The sequence below is a fragment of the Salvelinus alpinus genome, chromosome 16, assembly GCF_045679555.1.
Source record: "Salvelinus alpinus chromosome 16, SLU_Salpinus.1, whole genome shotgun sequence".
NCBI lineage: Eukaryota > Metazoa > Chordata > Actinopteri > Salmoniformes > Salmonidae > Salvelinus > Salvelinus alpinus.
This window is the reverse complement of record NC_092101.1, coordinates 23,519,204-23,547,168: the sequence shown is the minus strand read 5'-3', so window position 1 is coordinate 23,547,168 and position 27,965 is coordinate 23,519,204. Positions and strand designations below refer to the sequence as shown.

At 42.5% G+C, this 27,965-nt stretch overlaps 1 protein-coding gene across 11 annotated transcripts; it reads left to right on the top strand.

The window, feature by feature from the left end:
- Positions 1 to 1,171: 1,171 nt before the first annotated feature.
- On the top strand, positions 1,172 to 27,245 carry LOC139541159 (epidermal growth factor receptor substrate 15-like). Of its 11 annotated transcripts, none has more exons than XM_071345467.1 (29): positions 1,172 to 1,263; positions 1,863 to 1,948; positions 2,217 to 2,336; positions 2,477 to 2,569; positions 4,322 to 7,403; positions 10,075 to 10,116; positions 10,617 to 10,706; positions 10,827 to 10,874; positions 10,978 to 11,073; positions 11,216 to 11,278; positions 11,531 to 11,656; positions 11,887 to 11,946; positions 12,175 to 12,387; positions 12,476 to 12,621; positions 12,909 to 13,071; positions 13,816 to 13,898; positions 15,639 to 15,711; positions 17,828 to 17,989; positions 18,269 to 18,466; positions 18,705 to 19,037; positions 19,149 to 19,217; positions 19,355 to 19,538; positions 19,664 to 19,708; positions 19,819 to 20,192; positions 20,497 to 20,569; positions 20,684 to 20,754; positions 20,984 to 21,131; positions 21,348 to 21,535; positions 24,475 to 27,245. In XM_071345467.1, exons 5-29 carry the CDS (start codon positions 7,377 to 7,379, stop codon positions 24,616 to 24,618), a joined length of 3,219 nt encoding a protein of 1,072 aa, XP_071201568.1. In that variant the 5' UTR covers positions 1,172 to 1,263; positions 1,863 to 1,948; positions 2,217 to 2,336; positions 2,477 to 2,569; positions 4,322 to 7,376; the 3' UTR covers positions 24,619 to 27,245. The 11 variants fall into 11 exon arrangements, with proteins under 11 accessions (XP_071201568.1, XP_071201571.1, XP_071201569.1 ...); XM_071345468.1 differs by having other exon boundaries at positions 1,227 to 1,281; XM_071345471.1 differs by lacking the exon at positions 1,172 to 1,263 and adding an exon at positions 1,270 to 1,521 and having other exon boundaries at positions 20,500 to 20,569.
- Positions 27,246 to 27,965: the final 720 nt, after the last annotated feature.

Genomic DNA, 27,965 nt, shown 5'->3' with positions numbered 1-27,965 from the left:
ACAGTATGTTCTTTCTCATTTAGGTGGCCTCAAATAACTACTCCGAAACAATATTATATTGGTGATTCAACTCATCAATGGTATTTTATTTAATTATGCTGAATTTTTAGCTTTCATAAAATACTGATCACTCCAAAGGAATTTGCTGTAATTTTTGATGCAATCCCCTCTGGAGTTATTGTACTTTTTATGGATGTAGCCAAATCCATCCCCTCTTCTTTACCTTCTCTTGATCCAGCTGACAGCAGGCAATATAGATTTCTCTCCTTCTGTTTGGAACAACATTAGGAAAATATATGCTTTATTTCAATGTGATGTTGTTTCAGTCCCATACCTCATGTCTTTCTAGAATGGCCTCTTTCTTTTTTTGGTCTCTTTTTCAGAAATGTATTTTAACTCATGAGATTAAAGATATTCTAAATTAATCCATAAGTGCTACACTACTAAACATTATCTTGAAAAGTAAAAAAATATATACATTGATGTTTTTTATACCTTCTGTAATGAACAACCGGAGACTGCTTTACATTTATTTTGGTATTGCTCTTATACCTGGAAGCTATGGCAAGATATCAGAAGATTTGTTTTAGATCAAATACATGGAAATATTTCCCTTCTACTTGAAAATGTGATATTTGGTTTACAACGTATATTAACGTATATGCAAAGCCTTTCTTCTTAAGTAACCTCATTGTTATTTTAGCTAAATTCCATATTCATAAATTTACATTTATGAGTCAAACGCCTCTTATTCTTTTTTTATGAAATTGAACGTTCGTTAGTTTTACAAGGTCTTTATATAATGTATTGTCTTTATTCCCCTGCCCGTTGTTTGTGATGTTTCTATACTATATTCTATACTCCGTTTGTTTTTCTATATTGTATATTTTAAATCGCTTTACCAAAAAAATAAGAAAAACTACTACCAGAATCACAGAAGGTGCACATGATTTATTGCACCTGGCGCGCCGGGTGTGTAGCGTGTTTTTTTTAACCCATTCTACTGCATTCGTGCAAACTCCGCTCTCTCACCCGGGGCGCCGTGCGAGAGATAAATACCACCTACTCATTCGGCTACTGAGGGGCGTGTGTGAAGCAAACGCGTGGTCAGCTGGCATTGGCTGAAACGATTTGTCCCATGCTTTTTTCAATTAATTCGATTGGTTAAAGGTTGTTACGCTTCCTCCTGGAGCTGCTATCCAATAAAAACCAGACATCTGTTTGGAAACGAGAGGAGACCGTCAACAGCGTTTGGGGCTTGCAGTAAGTGCAGCATTTGAGGTCAGGATTTTGACGAATACAGCATGTAACTAGCCATAGCTAGTTTTACTGCTAGATTCGGTGTCTATAAAATGTATGGTACTTATTTACATAGTGTATTACATTTTCTATTTTAGAGGGTATTTTTTTTAGCAAACTGAAATGACAACCCTGTCGATGCTTTTGATGGCCGTATCGGTCGCATCAATAACGTATTTACTGAGTCCTCCATATATTTCCGAGAACAATTTGAAGATGGGGGTAAGTAATGAATAAATACTGAACCTTCCTGCGGTTTTTTCGACCGTTGAAATGTGGTGATTGGACTACATGTCATATGTTGGATGAGTGTCACAGAGACACAATTTCATAGCCTGCTCACTTTATGCAATATCAGCTTGACATGCTCAAAATGTAATTCACATTTAGCTGACATGTTCTGCTTTAGTGATTACTGATCCAAAACACCATCAATGGGTTGCATGCACTCCCTCTGACCTTTTCCCAGATCAACCACACAGGTACATGGCCCTTGCCAAGTGGCTCTGCCCTCATTGCTCAGGTCATTTACTTACATCTGATTTTTGTATAACATTTCGCAGATGGGTGGAATCTAAACACAAGTCAGACTATGGGAAGTTTGTTCTCAATGCTGGGAAATTCTATGGAGATGCTGAGAAAGACAAAGGTGAGAAGAGATTAAAGGTGCCTCTGGCAAATTGCCATTTAGGCTCCAGCAATAGGATCTGGTGCGTCTAGCTGTTTCTCAATAGGTTGACACTTGAAATTAGTATTTCTTGTGTGTTTTAAACATTTCAGGCCTTCAAACCAGCCAGGATGCTCGCTTTTACTCTGCGTCCTCCCGCTTTGAGTCCGTCAGCAACAAAGACCAGGCACTGGTAATCCAAATACTTTTGCGTAGTGAACTAACCACTTTCTGACATTGTTTTTCCCAGGGGTAGAGAATCCTGCCAACAAGGGGAAATGGGTGCACCCTGAAATTGACAACCCTGACGACACTGCTGACCCTGAAATCTACCAATATGCCAGCATGGGGGTGATTAGATTTGTGGCAGGTATAGTGACTGACTCTAATCCTTGATTAATGTAAGATGGTGTGTAATGTTTAACTTTAACTATTCTTTTGACTTTTTTTGGAGAATTAAAAATGAATGTTTATTTAAATCTTAACCAATGACTCTTCATCATTTTACAGGTGAAGTCAGGGACTATTTTTGACAATTTTCTCATCACCAATGACCCAAAGCTTGCAGAAGAAGTGGGGAACGAGACATGGGGTGCAACAAAGGTAAGTCGATTAAAAAATATATATATACACTGCTCAAAAAAATAAAGGGAACACTTAAACAACACAATGTCAATCACACTTCTGTGAAATCAAACTGTCCACTTAGGAAGCAACACTGATTGACAATAAATTTCCCATGCTGTTGTGCAAATGGAATAGACAAAAGGTGGAAATTATAGGCAATTAGCAAGACACCCCCAATAAAGGAGTGGTTCTGCAGGTGGTGACCACAGACCACTTCTCAGTTCCTATGCTTCCTGGCTGATGTTTTGGTCACTTTTGAATGCTGGCGGTGCTTTCACTCTAGTGGTAGCATGAGACGGAGTCTACAACCCACACAAGTGGCTCAGGTAGTGCAGCTCATCCAGGATGGCACATCAATGCGAGCTGTGGCAAGAAGGTTTGCTGTGTCTGTCAGCGTAGTGTCCAGAGCATGGAGGCGCTACCAGGAGACAGGCCAGTACATCAGGAGACGTGGAGGAGGCCGTAGGAGGGCAACAACCCAGCAGCAGGACCGGTACCTCCGCCTTTGTGCAAGGAGGAGCACTGCCAGAGCCCTGCAAAATGACCTCCAGCAGGCCACAAATGTGCATGTGTCAGCATATGGTCTCACAAGGGGTCTGAGGATCTCATCTCGGTACCTAATGGCAGTCAGGCTACCTCTGGCGAGCACATGGAGGGCTGTGCGGCCCCACAAAGAAATGTCACCCCACACCATGACTGACCCTCCGCCAAACCGGTCATGCTGGAGGATGTTGCAGGCAGCAGAACGTTCTCCACGGCGTCTCCAGACTCTGCCACATGTGCTCAGTGTGAACCTGCTTTCATCTGTGAAGAGCACAGTGGCGAATTTGCCAATCTTGGTGTTCTCTGGCAAATGCCAAACGTCCTGCACGGTGTTGGGCTGTAAGCACAACCCCCACCTGTGGACGTCGGGCCCTCATACCACCCTCATGGAGTCTGTTTCTGACCGTTTGAGCAGACACATGCACATTTGTTGCCTGCTGGAGGTCATTTTGCAGGGCTCTGGCAGTGCTCCTCTTTGCGGAGGTAGCGGTCCTGCTGCTGGGTTGTTGCCCTCCTACGGCCTCCTCCACGTCTCCTGATGTACTGGCCTGTCTCCTGGTAGCGCCTCCATGCTCTGGACACTACGCTGACAGACACAGCAAACCTTCTTGCCACAGCTCGCATTGATGTGCCATCCTGGATGAGCTGCACTACCTGAGCCACTTGTGTGGGTTGTAGACTCCGTCTCATGCTACCACTAGAGTGAAAGCACAGCCAACATTCAAAAGTGACCAAAACATCAGCCAGGAAGCATAGGAACTGAGAAGTGGTCTGTGGTCACCACCTGCAGAACCACTCCTTTATTGGGGGTGTCTTGCTAGTTGCCTATAATTTCCACCTTTTGTCTATTCCATTTGCACAACAGCATGTGAAATGTATTGTCAATCAGTGTTGCTTCCTAAGTGGACAGTTTGATTTCACAGAAGTGTGATTGACTTGGAGTTACATTGTGTTGTTTAAGTGTTCCCTTTATTTTTTTGAGCTGTGTGTGTATATATATATATATATATATATATATATATATATATATATTATTTTTTTTACTTTATTTATTTTATTTACTATCAACTTTACCAGTTATGTTTAGGTTGAGTTGTCATATAATATGCCCTCTCTAAAAGGTGATGTGCGCATTGTCTCCTACCCTGTCAATAACTTATTATTTATTTTTTGCTGTCTACACAGGACCCTGAAAAGAAGATGAATGACAGTCAGGAAGAGGAGAGAAAGAAACGGGATGCAGAAGAGATTAATAAAAAGGAGGATGAAGGGGATGAAGAAAACTGACTCTAAACACTAAGATGAGTTATAAACTCAAACAGGAACTTCTGAAAAGGAACCCTGTCTACTATGATCCATTGGTGCAAGGCTGAAGACGGGGCTTTGTTGGCCTTTCCGTTAATGATTGACGCTTCTCCCCCAAAACAAATGGGTAGCTATTGTTTTGTTTACATGACAAGGGAAGGGGAAAAAACTAAGGACAGCAATTAGTTATGTTTCCATGTGATATTGATAAACTATGGGAGTTCAGATTTGTTAAGGGTTAAGATTTGTTAGATGAGACTATTTTTTTTTTGCAGTGACATGCCAGTAATTGTTTTTGAAAGTGAAGTTTACAACAATTTGAATCTCATCTCTGAAAACAATGTTCTTCTAACTACATTAAGTATATTGACCATCTAAAATTTCCTGACAATGTTTACCTCAAAATGCATTTTGTTTGTCTGATTTATTCTGACACATTTTTGTAGAGTCTGTGCTACCCGATGTCTGGTAGGTGCTTGTACCCCAAACATGTATATGGCATTAGGATGGTGTGTGTATGTGTATATATATATACACGCACACACTGGGGCAAAAAAGTATTTAGTCAGCCACCAATTGTGCAAGTTCTCCCACTTAAAAAGATGAGAGGCCTGTAATGTTCATCATAGGTACACTTCAACTATGACAGACAAAATGAGAAGGAAAAAATCCAGAAAATCGCATTGTAGGATTTTTAATGAATTTATTTGCAAATTATGGTGGAAAATAAGTATTTGGTCAATAACAAAAGTTTATCTCAATACTTTGTTATATACCCTTTGTTGGCAATGACAGAGGTCAAACGTTTTCTGTAAGTCTTCACATTGTTTTCACACACTGTTGCTGATATTTTGGCCCATTCCTCCATGCAGATCTCCTCTAGAGCAGTGATGTTTTGGGGCTGTTGCTGGGCAACACGGACTTTCAACTCCCTCCAAAGATTTTCTATGGGGTTGAGATTTGGAGACTGGCTAGGCCACTCCAGGACCTTAATGCTTCTTACGAAGCCACTCTTTCGTTGCCCGGCCGGTGTGTTTGGGATCATTGTCATGCTGAAAGACCCAGCCACGTTTCATCTTCAATGCCCTTGCTGATGGAAGGAGGTTTTCACTCAAAATCTCACGATACATGGCCCCATTCTTTCCTTTACACGGATCAGTCGTCCTGGTCCCTTTGCAGAGAAACAGCCCCAAAGCATGATGTTTCCACCCCCATGCTTCACAGTAAGTATGGTGTTCTTTGGATGCAACTCAGCATTCTTTGTCCTCCAAACACGACGAGTTGAGTTTTTACCAAAAAGTTATATTTTGGTTTCATCTGACCATATGACATTCTCCCAATCTTCTTCTGGATCATCCAAATGCTCTCTAGCAAACTTCAGACGGGCCTGGACATGTACTGGCTTAAGCAGGGGGACACGTCTGGCACTGCAGGATTTGAGTCCCTGGCGGCGTAGGGTGTTACTGATGGTAGGCTTTGTTACTTTGGTCCCAGCTCTCTGCAGGTCATTCACTAGGTCCCCCCGTGTGGTTCTGGGATTTTTGTTCACCGTTCTTGTGATCATTTTGACCCCACGGGGTGAGATCTTGCGTGGAGCCCCAGATCGAGGGAGATTATCAGTGGTCTTGTATGTCTTCCATTTCCTAATAATTGCTCCCACAGTTGATTTCTTCAAACCAAGCTGCTTACCTATTGCAGATTCAGTCTTCCCAGCCTGGTGCAGGTCTACAATTTTGTTTCTGGTGTCCTTTGACAGCTCTTTGGTCTTGGCCATAGTGGAGTTTGGAGTGTGACTGTTTGAGGTTGTGGACAGGTGTCTTTTATACTGATAACAAGTTCAAACAGGTGCCATTAATACAGGTAACGAGTGGAGGACAGAGGAGCCTCTTAAAGAAGAAGTTACAGGTCTGTGAGAGCCAGAAATCTTGCTTGTTTGTAGGTGACCAAATACTTATTTTCCACCATAATTTGCAAATAAATTCATAAAAAATCCTACAATGTGATTTTCTGGATTTTTTCCTTCTCATTTTGTCTGTCATAGTTGAAGTGTACCTATGATGAACATTACAGGCCTCATCTTTTTCAGTGGGAGAACTTGCACAATTGGTGGCTGACTAAATACTTTTTTGCCCAACTGTAGATATCTCACCTGTTTTGGATATGGTGTGAAAGTCTACTGATTATCCTTTTCTGCAGATTATTTTCAGCACCCATGGGGTCACAAGGTCTATTGGGTAGGCAGGGTAGGCAGTTTTCACTAATTACTCAAGCTACCTTAAATCAAATGCACCTATTTTCTAAATTTTAAATAACAAAGATGATCAGACTGCATACATACAGCTGTTAAGATGTTCTAAAGCACTAAGCAGGAGGGTCTGATGCCTGACCATTGATATGTTCATCTTGGGGGAAATGTTGATTTATTTTTTTATAGTCATTTTTTCCCCCTCTGGTTTTTAATGCCAATGTTTCTGCACTCCTCTACCCTAAAGACTTGTCCCAATGCTGATTGGAAGTTGACCCTGTTGTGAAACATTTTATACTATGTATGGGGAGGTTGTTTTCATTTTATTGTGGTAGAAAGAAGTTCTGATACAGATTACTCTCCAATAATGAAACAAAGGAAGTGACTCTACTGTTTTTGTCTCATTCTTATATTCTATAACGCTCCCAGTGTGTGTGTCGAGTAATTTGAGGGTAACTCCACCTTCCGGTGGATAATTTTGCAGCGTTGCAAACAGCCATTCATTATTACACTGGCATAAAATTCGTTCACATTTACACCAGCGCACTGCTGCAGACAGTCGCGGGCGCAGCGCCATCTGACGTAGCTGATTGCATGACCCCATTCCAGTACAAAAATTCCAGTGCCTCGTTTTTAAAGCTTCCTCTAATCTATCGCTACGCAGAATGAAGTAGTGGGAAGAGAAACATTATGGCTGCTAGTCTTTCCCTGGCTCAGGTAAGTATTTTTTTTTCAAAACAACTGGTGATTAGTATGTAGGTGTCTTGTACTTATTGAGCAAATGGATTTAAGGACTGTAAGTGGATTTGAACTGCTGTGCCTCGCGGTCTTGAACTCTTTTGAAGTTTTCCTCAACCCAAGATATGACTGGGTAAAGTTTCTGCTTAACGCCTTTGGGGACTGCGTAAGGGCGTTGCTAGCTAGGCTAACATTAGCAGCCTGTTGTGTCAATTTTGCAATGGTCGGATAACTACAGTAGCTAGCTAAAACTTTTGCGTAGTTTCTTTTGATTGTATTCACTGGTCAATACATTACCTAGCTAACTTTGCATCTTGAAATAAAGAAGTTCTCAATAAGAAAGTTCCTATTTGTTCGACTGTCAACATTTATTTGAAAGAGTAATGTTAGCTAGCTAACTACCAGTTTGCGGTCATGCTGTGTGAGCCGCTTAGCAAAACTAGCTAGGTAACGTTATCTAGCTTCAATCCACTTTACTCCCTTTGTAAACTAACGTTTATTATTGTAACGTATAAGGTAGAGGATATCAAGTCAGCTGTCCGATATAACAGTTTTAATAATTTCTTAAACTACCAATACAAACTAACTTTAACTAGGTAGCTTGCTCTCATCAGCTAGTTAGCGAGAAGAGGAAGTAGCCGCATGTTGTCCCATATGACACTGCCAATGGCCAACTATGTTGCAGACAACCGCTGTTTTATTAATCACATTGATATTAGCATTGGTTTTCTGGTTAATTTAAGTTGATAGTGGATATTATTTGCCAGCAATATTCTACTGGCTAAGCTAGCTAGTTAGTTTAGCTGACATCCTGACTATGGTGATATTGTTAATCTCATAGCTACTAAAACGTAGGTATCTACATATTTTGACTGCATAATGATTGCGTTAGCTATATGTCATTAACTAGCTAGCGAAGTTAGTATGCACTGATTATTATCTTTGTCTTATGTTATGGGATATTACCATTCCTCAATGGAGTGGCATGTTCTTTACCTAGGCTGAGCTATACCAAGGCAAAAGACTGGGGTTGGTAACTACAGTTGGTGTAATTTCTTGGAAGCAGGGCTGTGCTGTGCGGGAGGGAATAAGGATTGGACAAGAAAATACTGCATACAGCACAGTATAGCTAGTATCATGAAGATTATTCACTGCTATGCAATTAATCACACAAAGACTCCGTGTTTAAACAGCCAACAGTTCCAGGCACACAATTGTTTCCAATAGAACATGGTGTGGGGGTCTGGGAAAGATATAGTGAATAATGGTCGGATTATGAATGTATTATTGAAGTAACATGCAATGTCATTATAAGCTTTTTAATGAGTAAGCTAGATCTATATGTTTTATATAGCCTTTTGGAATCGTCTGACTCGTCTATAGTACTGTAAGGTTGCAGTTGTTAAAATGTTAAATTTATTCGTTAGCTGTTCCTTGAATATATTAATATTTTTGTGAAAGTGAAAAGGAGAAGAGCACATCCAATATTTAGTCTGTTCACAGAGAAAGCTCTTACTGGTCAAACACTCCCATTGTGAATGCACCATAAGGAGCCACAGGAAGTGAATGTCAGGAAGTCCATCTCATGGTTTTCTTCTTCGGAAATCAGAAAATACCCATTCCTTTATTACATTACTTGAGAGGCGCCATTTGTATGATAACTTTAAACAAGGTGGGATAGTGCTCGTCTATTTCATATGATCATTGGCAGATGACGGTCTTCTCCTGATCTGATTTCATACGTAGACTAGACCCTATTTGTCTTATTCATTGTGTAAAAGGTGGTAGTGCAGGCTATTTGATTCTTTGGAGGAGTTCAGAAGGTTGGTTGACTTATGTTACTGAGGAATGTGATTATCAGTAGGATTTGATGCGGTGGTATGATTGATTATCTATGATGTTTGTATGTAATGTATGTGTGTTTACGTCTGTAAATTGTTTATGATGTCTAAGTTGTTAGGTCTGGAAACATTGTTCCCCTGCTGCTGCTGTCTTGGTTGGACTAGGTCTCTTGAAAAGTAGATTTTATCTCCGTGAGACTACCTGGATAATAACTTAGTTTAGCCTGTTGCTTGGACTAGGCATTCCACTTTTCTAACCACTTGATTTCAAGCACTGCACACACACAGTACTGAAGTACACATTGCCAGCCTATGACTGTATTAGCCTAAATGTAATTGAAACCCTGTCTTGATAGAGGAACTTGAGACACACTGATTAACTATTAAGATGAACATGATGCAAAATGCTCAGAGGAAACATTGATTTCCTATAGAAATAGGCCTATTCCTATCTGTAATTTATTAGCCTTGCTTTTTGGCAGCTGCCAGGGCAATGTAATACAGGCTTGGCTAGAAGTCAAACAACCACTTGTGGATCTCAGCTAATGGGTCTACTGTGAGTGTACTGTGTTCGCAACGGTGTTCTGGTTATTTAACTAGCACGTTGATATGTAGGCCTAGCTTTATTTAATGGATTATATTTTTCTACTCAGAAGTCCTATGCTGCTTTGCTTTTGCAGCTTGGTTGATGTTGGACAAATTATTGATTGACATGTAATCTTATGATTGGCTTGCTTGAAGGGTGTTATCTGGCCCTTTTTATGATCATAAAATGTGTCTCAAGGAGCATTTTATGTCTATCTCCACAGCTCTCAAGTGGAAATCCTCTCTATGACAAATACTATCGACAGGTAAGGTGTCTTTTTGTGAGTCCGTGGGCGAATTACCAGGATGTACTAAAGCAGTAGTACCTTGGTTTATAAGCTGAGTAACAGAGAATCTCTCATCTGGATGAGGGCTGTTCAGATGAGAGAGCACCAGATAGAATGGGAAATGCTGTGTCGCATTAGCCAGCAACTGCAGAGCTGCACTGAACATGTCTCCAGGCTTTTCTCCACTCTGTGATCTACTCTGCAAGATGAGGCTTCTTTATGAATTAATGATAACTCTTTGCTAACCCTGTCATTGCAGAGGCTCAAAGAGGACTAAGTGAAATTGTTAGACACTGCAATGGGAAAATATGATGTATTAAGGACTCCCATCAAAGTATTAGCCTATACTTAAGCATACCTGTTTATTAAATACTCAATAAAATGTGGTATTGCAAAGTCAGCACAAATTAGCTAGAGATCTGGTGCTTTTACTGGCTAATTCTTCTTTCTAGTGTTGACTTGTTTTGTCTGTGGTGTAGGTTGACCCGTCTGGTAGTGGACGGGTGGCAGCTGCTGATGCAGCCTTGTTCCTGAAGAGATCAGGCCTGGCAGACCTCGTCCTGGGCAAGGTAAGATACTAGATGACACAGCTGATGGCCAGACACCAAGCTATGGAACTTACCCAGTATGGTTGTTTGTGGGAATTCCTATATGACATGTAATTTAAGTGATTTAAAATGTCTTCTTAGATCTGGGATTTGGCAGATTCAGAACGCAAGGGGTGCCTTAACGATCAGGTAGGCCAGCTGTTATTTAGTAGATTTACAATGTCGTGTTGGACGTATTCAAAAAATCCTTGTAAGACAACCAGAATACACTTCTTGTCTCTGCATCCATCAGCAATTCTTCATTGCTCTCCGGTTGGTGGCCTGTGCTCAAAATGGACTGGAGGTGGCACTCAAGAGTCTCAATTTGTCAGTTCCTCCCCCAAAGTTTGTGAGTACAATCATCACTGAAACCCACAGTCTCTATTCAAGAAACAGACGTTTGATTTAATAGCATGTGAGCTTTACTACGGCAAAAAAACAGCACCTTTGTTGATGATGCTTTTTTTGGGGTCTTTTTTTTGTTGTCTCAGCATGACACAAGCAGCCCACTTCTACATGGGGGAGTGTCCATTGACAGCCCATGGGTGGTCAAGGTGAGGGGAAACCTATCAATATTTCTTAAATGTAATCTTGTAATTTTGTCCTGGTCCCTAATAATGAAAGCAGTAACAAAACACATGTGGATGACACATTTCTTTTTTAACATTTACCTCTTATTCAAATCAGTTTTTCAAAGCCATTTCAGGGGGGTTCCGAACCTTGCAAAATCAATCAATTACTTTTATCTAAAGTGGAAATTATGCTTGAATCACGCACCTGTACCATGTCCCTGTGTGACTTTTCAGACGGAAGAGAAGCTGAAATTTGATGCCATTTTCGAAAGCCTCTCCCCCGTTGGTGGAATGCTCTCTGGGGAGAAGGTCAAACCAGTGTTGCTCAACTCCAAACTTCCAGTGGATGTACTGGGAAGGGTAAGCCTGACATACAGTATCTACAGGGCTCCTAATGAATGAGTTTTGGTGAACATCACAGAGTAAATGCATGTGTGCCCACTGGGGGGTGGTCTTGTGTTAAACATTTGTGTTGCTTTTCCAAACTTGACTTGGATGGTCTATTTTACGACTGGTCTATTTTACTGACTTGATGAATTTTGTTAACGTATTGTTGGATGTGGTGAATTTCCCCATAAATAATGTTGCAGGTATGGGAACTGAGTGACCTAGACAGAGATGGTATGCTTGACCGAGATGAGTTTGCTGTGGTAAGAAGTAGATTAATCATTAAAGTGTAATATAAACATTTAGTATGTTCAAAGATGAAATGTGGACTATTTTGTAAGATTTAGTGGGGGGTTGTGCTTCTCGAATAGAATAAGTATTTTGTCAACATTGGACTTTCCTGATCTTACATTGAAACAGACATGAAAGGCAGATTTATGTATGTGAATCGTATATTTATGAATATATATATATATGTTATCCTTCATTAGGTCATGTACCTGGTCTACAGAGCTCTGGAGGGGGAGCCCGTACCCATGTCTCTGCCTGCTACCCTTGTGCCACCCTCCAAGAGGAAAAAGCTCCCTGTCTCTGTACCCCCTGTGATGTCCCTTTTACCCTCGCCTCCCTCCATCAAAGAGAGACGCTCCTCCCATTCCGGGTCCAAAACCCTGCCCTCCAAACCAGCAGCGACCCCAGTCACAGTGAGTATCCTATTCATCTTAGTATGAAAGTGAGGCTGAAAGACTTACCCCCATCTCTAACAATCCTGTCCCCTCTGTCTCTTTTCAGTGGGCTGTATCTCCTCCAGACAAAGCCAAGTATGATGAGGTTTTTGCGAAGACCGATCTTGACATGGATGGTCTGGTGTCTGGGCCTGAAGTCCGAGATATCTTCCTAAAGACTGGCTTGCCCTCCGCCACACTAGCACGCATCTGGTAAGACATATCAGGACATGTTTAGTATTAATTCAGGCGACTTAGATAATATGCAGTGCCTGCACTTGCATTTACTAATTCAATCTGGACATTGGTCATACAGGGCTGGTTTCTGGACCCAGAGTAAATTCTTGGACTAAAGCTATTTCAATTAAGATTTTCTATTGTGCAGGACTAGGCTTAATATGGGTCTGTGACACCTGCCTATAGTTTGTCAATATTATGCCCATTCCTGGAGGGGTAAATGGATCTTTCTATTGTGTTATGTGGTCATCTGTGTTCCACAGGGAGCTCTGTGACATTGGGGACATAGGGAAGCTTACCAGGGAACAGTTTTCACTAGCGCTGCATCTAATTAACCAGAAACTGACCATGGGTGTGGACCCACCCCAGAACCTCTGTCCTGAAATGATCCCTCCCTCAGACAGACTGAGCGTTGCAGCCAAGCAGGTAAGACTCCTCTCCATCGTCCTGCACGTTGCAACCCAGTCTTAGACAGCCAATAATCATAAACTGTGAATATCTTATTTTTATCCAGTGTATTTCTCTATGAAGAATGTCGGACTATTTTGATGAATAGGCTACTTAATTGTGATGCGGATTTGGTAACGTCTATTTCCTGATGTTTTACTAAACCTTTCCTTCCCTTCTCCTGTGGTGTGGGTTTTTGTGTTCTAGCTTGCTGCTGTGTCTCTGACCCTGTCTGTGTATGCTGTCTCTTTGCGTTCTTCCTCATGACTCATGCATTGTACACAAGGTGGGATCTCCCTCTAACTGGGGACTCTCCTGAGTGTTGGCTTCACGGTGTCTCCGGTTAGCCACTGGCAGTGTCACCCGCCCATGTTACCAACCTCATAATATTTCCTTTGCTTTCCTCCTAGTTCAACTGTTAATCATTTTAGTGCCCTCTACCATTTGTTTGCATGTAGATGTGCTTTCGGTGTTCTCCCCCATTCAGTTTATCTTGTATGGGTCATTTTGTGATTTCTGTAGCAAAATGGGTTTGATTTAACTGGTGAGATTGATTAGTTGCCACTTTAGCTGGAGGCTCATTTTATTCCACATCGTGTTTGCCATTCCATTGACTTAATGTTTAGACATTGTGTATATGTTGTAGTGTATGTCTGGTCAGTAAAGCTACACTGATGTGAATGTAAACATTGTTTTCTGCTCTCAATGATCTCTCCCCACCAGAGCAATGCAGCAAATCTGGCAGCAGACTTTTCTGCCATCAAGGAACTGGACTCGCTCAGCAATGAGATTGTAGATCTACAAAAGTGAGTGGCAAGCAGTTGTATTTGAGGGATGGGTTAGGTCCAGCTTTGTTTTGACAGGAGTTTGTTGGAGCATGTAACTTCCCCTGTTAAGGTTGCTATGGAAGCCAAGGAACTGGGCCTTGCTCTGTCTCACATTGGAATATTTCAGGGAATACATGGTATAGTTGTAAGGGGAATCTTGAGAAAAGAGACAAGTTCTCCGCTACGGTATGTTTGTTGTCTGCAGATGGAGGGGAGCTGGTAGACTGTCCAGGGACTCATAACATGAGTGCGGAATGGAGCCTTTAAGCAGGGTCTCCAGAGGTTCTCTCACTCTTTGTGTGTGTGTGTGTGTGATTAGGGAGAAACACCTGCTGAAGGGGAAGGCGTGGGGGGAGGGTTAAGGCAGCTCCTTAATACTGGGATAGGCTTCTCCCCCTTCCTCTGTTTGTCTGCACTTTCTCAACATCCAATATTTTCTCACCTTCTAACAAATCCCATAGCTGCCCCACTGCAGACATAACAGCAGCTTGATATGGGGGAATTAAAATGGATCTCTTTATAGTTTCTTGTTGTTACTTCCCTTTTCTGGTAAGCAAAGATTGAGGATAGTAGTCTGCATCAGTATATGAATATCAGCTGTAAGTTTCAAGTTTAGGAAAGATTAGGAAAATTTGGGATTTTAGCATTTCAGAATAGTGGACCATAAACTGCACAGATGATTCATGTTTTCAAGATTGCTGTGAGTGTCCTTGAAGGTGCTGCTGTCCTTGAGGAGAGGTATTCATGCGGTGCCCACTGCCCTATGGAGGGGCATTGGATGAAGCTGTGTTTTTCAACTGAGCCTGAGAGCATTACTGGGTGAGGGTGTCATAGATTTAGACTGACTGTCTGAAACCAGCATTTTCTTATTTTTGGCTGACATTGGAAGAGGTGCGTGGGATGTTGTTTACACATGTTGTTTCTGTATGGTTGCCAGCCAGAGCATCACAATATACAGTCAGTTAAGTTAGTACTCCTGACTCATACGTCGCCTACCTCACTTCAGATTCTCTCAACTGGTTCTACACTCTCTCGACATGTGTGGCTGTTTGTATCTGGCTGCCTTTTTGTTTCAACAGTCTTCATGTTGAGCAAAACATTTAAATTATTGATTTGATTAATATAAACTGTGGTAATATCTATTCTGTTGCACAGTTATGCCTTTTGGCATTTTAGTGTTTTACCTTGCTAAATGAATGGCTTTGTTAATGTCAGTAGATTAAGGATTTGGACTTGGTAGGGAGAGCAGATAACTGAAAAGGCCCTGCCTATTCTGCACATTTTCCCACTCATCACATCCTCTGCTCCCTCCCTTTTTACCTTGTCATCTGACCGTGCAGGAAAGGGATGGGAGGGGTAGGTGGGAGGATGAACTGACAGGGAAAGGAATGATATTCATCCCTCCCTCTCTCTGCTGAATCACTGAGACTTCCTCCAGGCAGCCATCTGCACACAGTCCTGCCCCTCTGTCTCTCCTCCTCCTGCTCTCCCATCTGCCAGAACACACACACACACACACACACACACACACACAAGACCCTCTCTCGCTCAAGGCTGTTGCTGCAGGCGTTGGTCGGTCAGTGTGGTCTGCTACAGTAGGATCAGGATGGTGGTGCAGGGAGAGGAGCTGTCATCTGGTGGTGGGGTGGTAGCCTGGCTGGGGGTGCCCTTGGTCTCTACGGTGATTAAAAACTCATGTCTTCTGTGCTGGTCTTACAGGGAGAAGAGCTCTGTAGAACAGGATGTTAATGAAAAGGAGGAGCGCGTCAGAGAAAGGACTAGTGAAGTCCAGGTACAGTAAACTTGCTGCCTACATGCCCCTCAGCTCTCTCACTACCCTTAGATTGTTTATTTTCATCCAGTTGATGACTGTATTGTCTGAATTTTGTTTTTTTGTTGTCAAATGTTGCAAAGCTGTCACATTCTACTGTTTAGTTGCTCTTGTTGAATGTGTTAGCGGTAGTCTGCTTGGTTCTTTTAGGCTGTGGCTGAGCAGAAGAGAACATACTCCCCTGTGTCTGTCTGTCTGTGTGCGTCTGAGTATGAGTCAGAGCCGTCTCCAGTAGTTCTATGATGCACACGTCTACACAGTGTACAAAACATTAGAAAGGAACAAACACATGAAGGAGGTAACGGTCCTGCTGCTGGGTTGTTGCCCTCCTACGGCCTCCTCCACGTCTCCTGATGTACTGGCCTGTCTCCTGGTAGCGCCTCCATGCTCTGGACACTACGCTGACAGACACAGCAAACCTTCTTGCCACAGCTCGCATTGATGTGCCATCCTGGATGAGCTGCACTACCTGAGCCACTTGTGTGGGTTGTAGACTCCGTCTCATGCTACCACTAGAGTGAAAGCACCGCCAGCATTCAAAAGTGACCAAAACATCAGCCAGGAAGCATAGGAACTGAGAAGTGGTCTGTGGTCACCACCTGCAGAACCACTCCTTTATTGGGGGTGTCTTGCTAATTGCCTATAATTTCCACCTTTTGTCTATTCCATTTGCACAACAGCATGTGAAATTTATTGTCAATCAGTGTTGCTTCCTAAGTGGTCAGTTTGATTTCACAGAAGTGTGATTGACTTGGAGTTACATTGTGTTGTTTAAGTGTTCCCTTTATTTTTTTGAGCAGTGTATATATATTTTTTTACAATTACCTCCATGTTATTATCAAGGATATGATTTGATTTATTGATATAACCTATTTAAAGGAAGTATATTATTATACTTTCATATTCTGTCATCTGGGGTTGCCAATCTTATTTTACGCAAACAAATGCATTTTTAGGAAAACATCAAGTGTTCTTGAATGAGCCAGTGCCATAGCAGAGGTGTATCACCTGTAAACCATAAGCCTGTGTGTGACTATCACCTTGTCTCTATTTGATCTTACTGGATGTATGAATGTCAGGTTTAATTATCTCCTCTCAGGTCCTGACTTCATTAACATTTTTAAACACCTAGAAAAAGGTGTACATTACCACACTTTCATCCCAAACGTAGAACTCTATAGGCTATATTAACTTCCATTCAAGATTAATTAGTTTCTGCTGTGTATTTGTGAAAGACTACTTTTTCTTTGGTACTGTAGGTGTTAGCCAGTGGTGTGAACGGCTGTCATTAGACAGACAGCACTGTTTTCTCACCCCAGGGTTCTGCTCAGCAATGACCAGTCACTGCCAATTAGCCTGCATCCATATATTCATGGGGGAAACTAGCTGGTTTTTCAAGAGCTATATGAGTAATTAAGATTGGATTGTACAGTAAAATGTAAGGGCCAAAAAATAGTTCCTCAGTGATCATGGATTATTCTCTCTACAATACATTTTTATTAAGTTATATTGTACTTTCTGACTAATTAATTATTCTGAACAAAGAGGGATCAATAAACTATTTGCATGTTAGTAGGCTAGCCTTGAATCCTTGGCACGTGTAGCAGTCCCTTCAAAATGATTAGGAGATGTGGGCAGGAGTGCTTTGCCGCTGTGCTGACGTTGGCTTGATAAATGGCTTCTATTTTGGGCTGCGACTCTCTGGCTACTTTAAACAGACATAGCTTAGAGTGCAGAAGCTCCCTAGAGGAAACGGACAAAGACGTTCATCCCTCTGAGCCTGGGCTGAGGAGCGGCTGATTTAGTTTTATACCACTAACCACACCCTTCTACATACACTTCCCCAAGAAACCTCATGTAGGCATTAACACTAAGTCAGTGTGATGCCACTTTGGGTAAACTCGCGTTGATTTAGTTGGAGCACCTCGTCAAGGCTGGCAGTCATAATGGTTTGACTCTGACTCATCCTCTCTGCAGTCTGCTCAGTTAGTCTCTATTCCTATCCTCTGCTCCTTTTATCACTTATTTTTCTCTTTCTCTGGCTGTTATGTGACTCTGTTATGACTTCCCCCCTCAGGACTTGCAGAATGAGGTGCAGAAGGAGGGTGGGGTGCTGCAGCGGCTGCAGTCTCAGCGCCAGGAGGTCCAGGATGCTCTGGAAGAGCTGGACCAGCTGAAGACCACTCTGGAGGAGCAGCTTGGTCACATCCGCCAGCAGTGCACCCATGAGAACCAGCTGGTGAGACTACATGACCTATCAACCAACCACAACCTCACACAGCACCTGGAACACCTTCAATCAATCAATCAATCAATTTTATTTTATATAGCCCTTCGTACATCAGCTAATATCTCGAAGTGCTGTACAGAAACCCAGCCTAAAACCCCAAACAGCTAGTAATGCAGGTGTAGAAGCACGGAGAGGAACCAGTCAATAGCAAGAGTATTGGTTGGTCCGCTTGTCCTCTATTTTGTTTTAACTCTTCTTCTTTTTCTCATCGTGTGTGTGTGTGTGTAGATCTCGTCACTAGAGGTGGAGCACGCGGAGCAGGAGCAGAGGATAGAGGAGTACGAGGAGCAGCTGGTGCAGGCCAGAGAGGAGCTGCTGCAGCTGCAGGAGGAGACACAGCAGTTGGAGGAGAAGGTGCAGGCAGCGCGGGAGCAGCTCACCCCCTTGAAGGAGTCTGTCCGAGACTCCTTCTCTCAGGTTTCTCAGGTGAGTCTACTCAGACTCACCATCATTACTACCACAGTGGTGGCATGGTGCAAAGATTTAATGGTGGTGAGACAGCAAAATCAACAATTTTATAGTGATGGGTGTAAATTCAGATTTCACTAATGTCTATTCCTGACATAGGAAAATGTACAAGAGAATATCAGGTAAAGGGTGAGTTAGTGGATTGCTCTCTCTCTCCCTTCTATCCCTCTGCTCTTTACCTCTGTACTGGGGGCAGGTGGCGCAAAAGCTGAGTGATCTACAGTTGGAGGAGAGGACAGTCACATCCCAGCTCAGCTGGAAGAAGGCCCTAGAGGAGGATCCAGTGCTGGTGAATGGCTCAGCGGATGAGCAGCACCTAGAGGACCAGGCAGAGGAGCTGAGAGTGGAGCCTCCAGCCATCCAGCCACAGATGGGGCCAGCTGAACCGATAGAAGAACAGATAGAAGTAGTGAAGGAGGATAGGCCTAAGACCCCAGAGGAGCCGGTGCCTAAGTCTGATGCCTTCGAAGACCTCTATAACAGCCTGTCTTCCACTACCTGGCCAGTACCACAGGACAACCCTGTGAAGGCAATATATCCTACTCTGAAATATGTCATTTATAATTTTGTTCATTAGTCTGTATGTGTTCTGTCATGCCATCATGGTGTCTGAAATGTGTTTTTCCTTCTCTTTCCTTAGGAGCACATTAGTCCTGTGGCTTTCACTCTTCAGGAGCAGAGAAGTCCTACTTCTGAAGTTGTAGCAGAGGTAGAAGAACAGGAAGAAGAGTCGTTTTAAGCTAGCACTCCCAATGAACAATATGTTCACATAATCTTTAGCCATTGGGTTCTTCCCTGGGCTCATGCCTGACCACTGGACTGTACTGATAACCTGTATTTTCTCAGCAGGTGGAATCCCCAGAGCCAGAGAGGAGACCAGAGTCAACTGAGCCTCCGCAGGCTACCCCGCCTGCCCTGCCTCCACAGACCACTCCCCCTCCACTCCCTGCCCAGCCTACCATGTCCCCAATGACCAGCCCCCCTCCGCTCCCTGGCATGGACTTCTTCCAGTCAGACCCCTTCATTGACCGTAAGTTCCCCCTCCACCTCACAAATGGTACAATTAATTAACAGGAGCCATTTCGAACTTGACAAACCTATGTATTTAATGAAATCCCAACTGATTATTGTATTTCCTTCCGTCTCTCTGTGCAGATGATCCATTTAAAGATGATCCGTTTGGAAAGGCAGATGTTTCCTGTGAGTGAGACTTATTAACTCACCAAATCGTATTATCACCAAATCAGATATTTTCATATTGGCCTATATTTTGAATGTTAACCTATAACATAGCTGTTCTTCATCAACAGATCCGTTTGGTGGAGACCCGTTTAAGGGCACAGACCCCTTTGCTGCTGACTCCTTCTTCAAGCAGTCTTTGGCTGCCCCCTTCCCTTCTGCTGACTCCTTCACCCTCGCTGACCCTTTCAGTGGCAGTGCCAGCCTAGCAGAGCCCAATCTGTTTGCCACTCCGCTCAACAATGCTGCAGGAATGGACCCCTTCAGCTCCAAACCCCAAAACAAGGCAGCCAGGGACCCATTCAGTGCCAAGGTCAACAATGTGGATGCAGATCAGTTTGGATCCAAAATCGACTCCCTGGCAGAGCCAGACCCGTTTGGCTCGCAGGGCACAGCAGGCCCAGATCCCTTCAGCTGCTCCCAGCCAGGCTCTGAGCTCCCCACTGTGAGTGGTGCCACCATAGAGATCCTATTAAATTACGATAGTATTCTAATTCCTAATTCTATGGGTGCCACAGTGCTGTACTGTCCATATGCCTTAGGAACACTCACTCAGGCAGCTACCCAGTTTACCCCAATCCCTCCCCCTGCACCAATACTTTGTGTTAATTATGCTCCCAGAAAGACTGTCTGTGCATGGTTATGAAGATTGACTGTGCACCTACTCCTGCCCTTAATTATTCTAGCTAGGTTGGCACTGTTATAGGATTTGAGTCATAAAACTGTCATTGTATGTGTTTTTCTCCCAGAAGGATCTCACTGCAGCAACTAATGACCCTTTTGCACCTGGAGGCACTGCAGTAAATATTGTCTCTGACCCAGGTAAGACTTCAGGGATGGAGCTTCCCTCTGGGCAGTGGGTGGTAGGGCAGATGGTAGTACCCTGTTTGGCTAAACTGTGTGTGCTGAGTAATATCTACACCGTGTGTCCTTCAGATCCATTTGCTGCCGTCTTTGGCAATGAGTCATTTGGAATTGGATTTGCAGACTTCAGCGCCCTGGCCAAGGTAAAATTGTAAAATTGGCACTAGCTATTAACAGGGACTTCCGTTTAACCTCTGTCCTTTTTTTTAGATAAGGAGTAGTTTGATATCTGTGGGTGTGAGCATGTCTGGAGAGGACTGCCTCTAAACACATTCCCCTCAATTATTCATGCTGTCAAGGAGGAAGGTGGTGTTGATGTAAACATAAGAGAGTAGTCAGTCATGCTCTTCTGGACCTCTGGTTGTTTGCCAGTCGAACAGTTCTGACCCCTTCGCCTCATTGAACCCGTCCAACAACAAGAACCTGTTTAAGGAGGACAGCCAGCCCAGCAGCCCTGATGTTCCGCCAGCTTTGCCCCCCAAGACGGGAACGCCCACCAGACCCCCCCCTCCACCCCCAGGTCAGTTCTCCTGCTGCTCCTAACTCTGGAAAGCTAATTTTCCTTCATGCTGTTTGTTGTCAGTGCTTTTCTGCTGCCAATTTACTAGTAGCAGAATGGCATTTGTATTTAAAACATGGTGATTTAGTACCTAGTGTGTTTTTATAGTCCTTGTTGCACTTGTTAGGCTTTCTTCCCTGGGCGCCTCATTCCTTACTGAGGTGTGTGTGAATGCAGGTAAGAGATCCTCCATCTCCAGATCAGAGTCGTCGGACTCTTTCCACAGAAGGGGACCATTTCTGCCCCAGGGCTCAGGAGATCCCCCTTTCTCCCAACCTGCCAAGGACACTGCCCAGGACCCCTTCGCCCCATCCTCACCCCGCCAGCACGCACGGGACCCTGACCGATTTGCCAGCTTTGACAAAGTGAGCACCTCCCCTGCCCCCTCTTCCTCTCCTGACAGCGACTAGGTCGCCCTCCTCTGTTTCCTCGCTCACAAGCCACATCCAGCAAACGGCACTCAGCATCTCCTCCATTCATAGCCAAACTATCTAAGGAGCATTTTAAGGCCTTAAGGAACTCTGTGTGTGTGTATATAGACTTTTGATTATTTTAAATGCATTCCTTTGTTTTGCTAAAGAGGTCATCTCTATAATTATGTGTCCATTTTTTAAAAATTATTCCTTCTACCTTATGTAGTATTCCACAGTTTATTTTATTTTCAATGTTATGTTTCTTTATGTAAAGTTTTATTTATATCTGTAGTTACATTTCTGTTTATTTCTAAGTTGAACTGGAGTTTAGCCTTGTAATAATTGAAGATGTTCCCTTGATTAACTTGCACTGCCTAACTTTACTAATTTATTAGTCTAGATATACACTGAGTGTACAAAACATTAGGAAAAACCCCTATTTCCATGACATGGACTGACCATGTGAATCCAGGTGAAAGCTAGGATCCCTTATTAATGGATCTTGTTAAATCCACTTCAATTAGTGTAGATGAAGGGGAGGAGACAGATTCATTATGTATTTTTAAGTCTTGAGACATGGATTGTGAATGGGCTAGACAAAATATTGAGGTGCCTTTGAACGGAGTATGGTAGTCGGTGCCAGGCGCACCGGTTTGAGTGTGTCAAGAACTGCAATGCTACTGGTTTTCATGCTCAACAGTTTCCTGTGTGTATCAAGAATGGTCCACCACCCAAAGGACATCCAAGCCAACTTGACACAACTGTGGGAAGCATTGGAATCAACATGGGCCAGCATCCCTGTGGAATGCGTTCGACACCTTGTAGAGTCCATGCCCTGTCAAATTGAGGCTGTTCTGAGGGCAAAGGGGGGTGCAACTCAGTATTCCTAATATTTTGTCCACTGTGAATATTAATAAACATTCTAATATATTTAAAATCAATAATCTTCACTGAGTGACATTAGTCACCACTAACTGGACTAAAAGCACACGTATTCTGCATATCCCTCATGAGCCCCTGGTTGGCTGTGGATGGAAAGGCTGCTTGCTTTGACTCTTGTGATGTATTTATTTAGCACAACCCCAGAAAGGATGAAAGGCTTGCTCAAGCTCCTCCTCCTCCCTCTGACTGCCTCCCTGCATGACCTCCTGCGCCCTGCACACACTGTGTCCTTGTGTCTGATTGGCTGGTTCCCAATGACCCTCCACAGCTCCTCATCACCTTCTCACTCTGACTGGAATCATTCCTCATCCTGCATCCTACCATTTGTCCTGTTATTACCACTAATACCAACCATTAGCACTGACTGCACTGTGGAGGATACTTGAGTTTTTACTCTTCTGTTCCTCAGTCGAATAAGCTCAATAAAAGGTCTGAAGGGTTCCATCTCTGGACTCTATGTGTATCCATATTCACCAGGTTGATTTCCCACAGATTGCTGCTGTTTGTGTAACGGAGTTAAGAACGTACCATAAGCGCGCTCCACAGCTAACTCGAAATGTTATGGATTGAGCCATCCAATTGGTACCTTTTTGGGTGGCTCAACCCATTGGAACATTGTCAAGGAGAGCAGTCACATGTGTTGGCAAAGCAGAGGTCCCGAGTTGGAGCCAGTTTATGAGCCGAAAAGGGGGGGAAGTGGTACTAGCTAAGAAAGCAGCGTGACGTCCGTAACATTTGGTCCTTTTTATGTTCTAATATGATGCGTCAATTCTGGTGTAATCAAATCCTGGATTCAATTATGACTTGAGCTGTAAAACAAATAACAATCGGTTTGCTCTGAATTCACTAACCTAGTTTTACTGCCCTCTTATAAGCATGTATGGATGTTTGTTAAATTGAGTAGCCATTTTATGAGTAGAGTAGCAGAAGTCAAATGATCCAGAGGGTTGAAAGGACAAAGAGGACATCCGTCTTCAGATAAACACTAATGTGTAAATGACTCTGTGCATTAGGCAATTGTGGTCAGATTACTTCGACTACAGTTAACGTGATTGAATTTGTGCATATAGTTCTAATGACACTACTTACTACAGGTTGTTCACCTTTTTGCTCAACTCTCTTCAAAGTACCCTTTATTAATATTTATGTGCCAAACACCAGACAGTGAACATAGACTCACATGCTCATTATCTAGAGGGAAGTAGTAATCTTGTAAAAACAGTATAACGTCTCCCAGGTCTGACTGTTAACTTTTGTGACCTCCTTGCCAATGTGCAGAACTCTATATAGAACTACTGCTTTGTCTTTGTCGATCTACCACATCTCTCCTTTTTGGTATCAGTCACGTGCACTTTAGGACTAAGAAATACGCATGTCACAATCTCTGAGCCAATAGTCAGCATATTGCAGTACAATACTGTATTAATTTGCATTCACATTGATATAGATGGGACACTGCAGAGACACGCATGCTTCTTATTATATTCCGTATGTACTCACTAAACACTAACCAGGTTTTGCCATCCCACTGTCTTATGTGCATGATGTCTGTGTTGCTGTTTGAAACAGACTTGTAAATTCTGTCACATGACTCTGGGGTGGGGGGTAATACATTTGTCATTTTGACTTTAAACATTGTGAGAAATTGCAACTGTTCGCTATTGGAACAAACAAAACGCTATATTGTAATGTATAGAATGGGGAACAGCTTACCATGACCAAGGCGATCAGTATGCTGTTGCTTCGGAGAGACATGGCTGTTTTTAATACAGAGAATTACAGACATGCTGTGTCTTGGGAAAATTTGTGTCCAAGATTGGGGATGTTAAGTTCAGTGATTGTCTTTGGGGGGGTAGTAGTATGTATTTTCTGGATCTCTGAGGTGTTCTGATGGGGCTGTGCTGTGTCTATGCGTGTGTTTTTGTGTCTTTCTATGTGGTGTCAAGCAGCAGTACCCTACCGAGGAGGACATGATTGAGTGGGCGAAGAGGGAGAGTGAGCGGGAGGAGAAGGGGCGCTTGGCCAGACAGGCACAACAGGAACAAGAGGATCTGGAGCTGGCCATTGCCCTGAGCAAGTCAGAGTTCTCCTGAAAGACTCTGGTCACCCCTTGTGACCCAGCATGCACCAAAGGAAGGAAGGAGTGAGGGGTGGGAAAACTGAACTAAAGGGCCTACTATTCGGTCCCAATGAAGAGATTTGAGTATTTGCTCCTCGCTCCTACCCAACCCCCACAATTCCACCAACTGTCTTTTGTTTCACTCACAATTGGCATTTTCAGAGTTTGTCTATGTAACAACAAATCCTCATGTTTGTTATTTTTGGTGTTTGGCTGAGTAGTGGGTATAGAGATGATTGGCTGTTAGACTTCAGTAGTCCTCCTGGTACAATATATAGACATGGAGATTGTATGTGTAGCTGTAATGTCCCCTCATTTCAACTACACAGACCACATTGCTAATAACCAACTGCAAAAGTTCAGTCCCCGTCTGCATTGCTCTTGCCTGCTCCAGACCAGATGGTATTGAGCACTTTAAAAAATATATTGACTTTATAGGATTAACTCTAACAAGATAGGAAAAGAGTAATGCTCATCTAATTCATCTGGGTGTAAACCAATGTCAAATTGGAATCCGTATGTGATCAAGGGTTGCCTGGGGCAAGTGACCTGAGCAGTCGTGCAAGTTGACTGCTCTGTGGTTGCCCCATTGATGACAACCCTAATGCAAAGAATTCCAGTAGTCTGGTCTTTCTGGTTCCTCACGTGTGTAGGTGAAAAAGGCTACTTTACATTTTGATCATAATCTTTGTGCAAACCAGAAAATACTCCTGACTTGCCCAATGGGTGCCTTTTCAGACCTTAATGTCAATCTCTGTCATTCATCTGTCTATACACCAGACATCTACAGTACAGAGTGAATTGTATTTCGTGGCTGGGGTGAAACAATGGCTTGTGTAAAAAACAATGTTCTTAGATGACCTGACATGTCCTTAAGTCAAGTTCTACCAAATTAAATGAATTAGCCGTTTTATGAGTAGAGTAGCAGAAGTCAAATGATCCAGAGGGTTGAAATGGCTAAGCGGACATCCGTCTTCAGATAAACACTCATGTGTGAATGACTCCGTGCATTAGGCAATTGTGGTGGTCAGATTACTTCGACTACAGTTAACGTGATTGAATTTGTGCATATAGTTCTAATGACACTACTTACTACAGGTTGTTCACCTTTTTGCTCAACTCTCTTCAAAGTACCCTTTATTAATATTTATGTGCCAGGCAGTGAACAAGAGTCACATGGTTGTACAGGTGCTAAAAATAACTAAACCAGTAAAACCACTTATGTCCAAACCTCTGCATGTAGGCCACTTTTTAATGATCTTGATAAATAATCTACCCCTCCCAACACTACCTACCAATACAGTCAAAAGATGAAGAATATGACTAAACTATTTTATTTTGTGGTTCATGAAGTAATGTGTTAAATATCAGATGTCAAGATTTTGGAAAGTAAGTTGGTTGTACAGGAAGATATTTGAAATGTATTTTAAGTTGAAAGATAATGATTGAATTGTTAACTAGAAACTTGGATACAGGCTGAGTGTAATACATGTGTGAAAATACTTCCTACTAGAATAGTTGGTTTTGCCATCTGTAATGTCTGATTCCAAATGTCACAATAATCTACAACATATGACACCTTGTCTCACCTCTTTAGACATTCAATAGTTTAGTCATGTATTCTGGATAAAGGAGTTTTTCCTGTACTCTTGCTCAGAAATACTCCTGGCCCCACTATGGAAAATTCTCCCTTGTTTTATATACGCTGCATTTTCAACACGTCTAGTTTTAGGTGAATACAGTCGTCAGTAGGGGGTTCCGTTGTAAAGCAAATGGCTGTTGCTGCTCATGTTAGTGTTGTAAAGTTAAGCATCTTTTCATGTTTTGTGTTTCACTGAGGGGATTCCACAGTGTTTGACTGCATTTCAAAGTCTTAACTGACTGAGGAAAGTATCCTTTGCCTTTTTGTACAAAGTCTGTTCTTCTGTCTGAACTTCAGCCACTTGGGGGTTTTTACTTACAAAGCCCTGTTGTGTTGGCAAGGAGAGGCCGAATTGAGGGTGAAATTAAATTAAGGCATGTTAACATCTCAAAGCATACCATTAAATGTTTTTTTTTGTTTGGTTATTTGTTTTTCAGACGAAATGAGGCCATGTCACTAATCAAGAGGGCTATACTGTGTAAGTACACTGTTGACAAGGGAAAGGCAAGGCGCTCGAGTGATATGGGCTGACTGTTTTCTGACCAATGCACAACTTATCCTGCTTTTCATCCAGGTTTAAGTTCATCAGTAGAGAGCATTTTGTAAATGAGCTTTGTGGTCAGTTATGACTTTCTAGTGTTTTTCATTCAATACATGGTTCTGTTTGTAAATACAATGGAGTTGTCCATTCTCCTGTGAGACAGTGGTTTCTTTTATACCCTCATCTAGTATTTAAAGGCTATCAAATAGTATTGATCATTTGTATAGACTTCTCTATTTTCAAATTACAAACCACTTTTCTTTCTAGGCCATCTACGTATAGGCTTTTAAAAACGGGCTAATTGTAGGCCTATTTTAGTCAATTTAAACATGTCAGTATTTGGAGTTATGGTCAGAATATGGTATGTGCAACATTTTAATTGAAAACAGAATAATAAATATAAACCTCTCGAACAACACCGGACTGTTAAATGCTTTTTTTTGTGGGGATGGATGGATGTCAATCAAAACTGACAAGCGTATTACCAATATACTGTTTTTAATAATAAATGTGAAAGCCTTCATGTATTTTATAATGGCTAAATGCCAAAGCAACTCCATAGTTGACTTCATGAGTTTTTGTAGGCTAGCAGTAGTCTTGGAAATCCCAGACCTAGGGCAGCAACAAGCTGGAACATTGGTAGGTCTACATTGTTTGGAGGCAACCCGTCTGACTTGGGGTTCTCCAACCCTGGTTCTGGAGGGCTATCCTGTAGGTTTTTGCTCCAACTCCAGTTGTAACTAACCTGATTCTGTTTATCAACAAGCTAATTATTAGAATCAGGTGCGCTAGATTAGGGTTGGAGCAAAGACCTACAGGACAGTAGCTCTTTAAATGTATTTCATAAATGCTTCAAAATTCACAAAAAGTGACTAGCTGATGAAGATTACCATAGAGCAAAACATATAAGATCTCCTAAACCGGTGTTTTCCACAGACCTTATTTTCGTTGTTTATCCAAAAACTCAATTTCCCCATAGGCTTTGTCCAACGAACTATAGTGGAGGTAGTGCCTACAAATATACATTATTGCTCTCTAGAATACCACAGTAGGAGTCATAATACACTTAACCTAACAGTCAAACAGGGAAATAGCTCCAATCGTTTTTCCACCATTCAATTTTCCCATAGGGGATTTT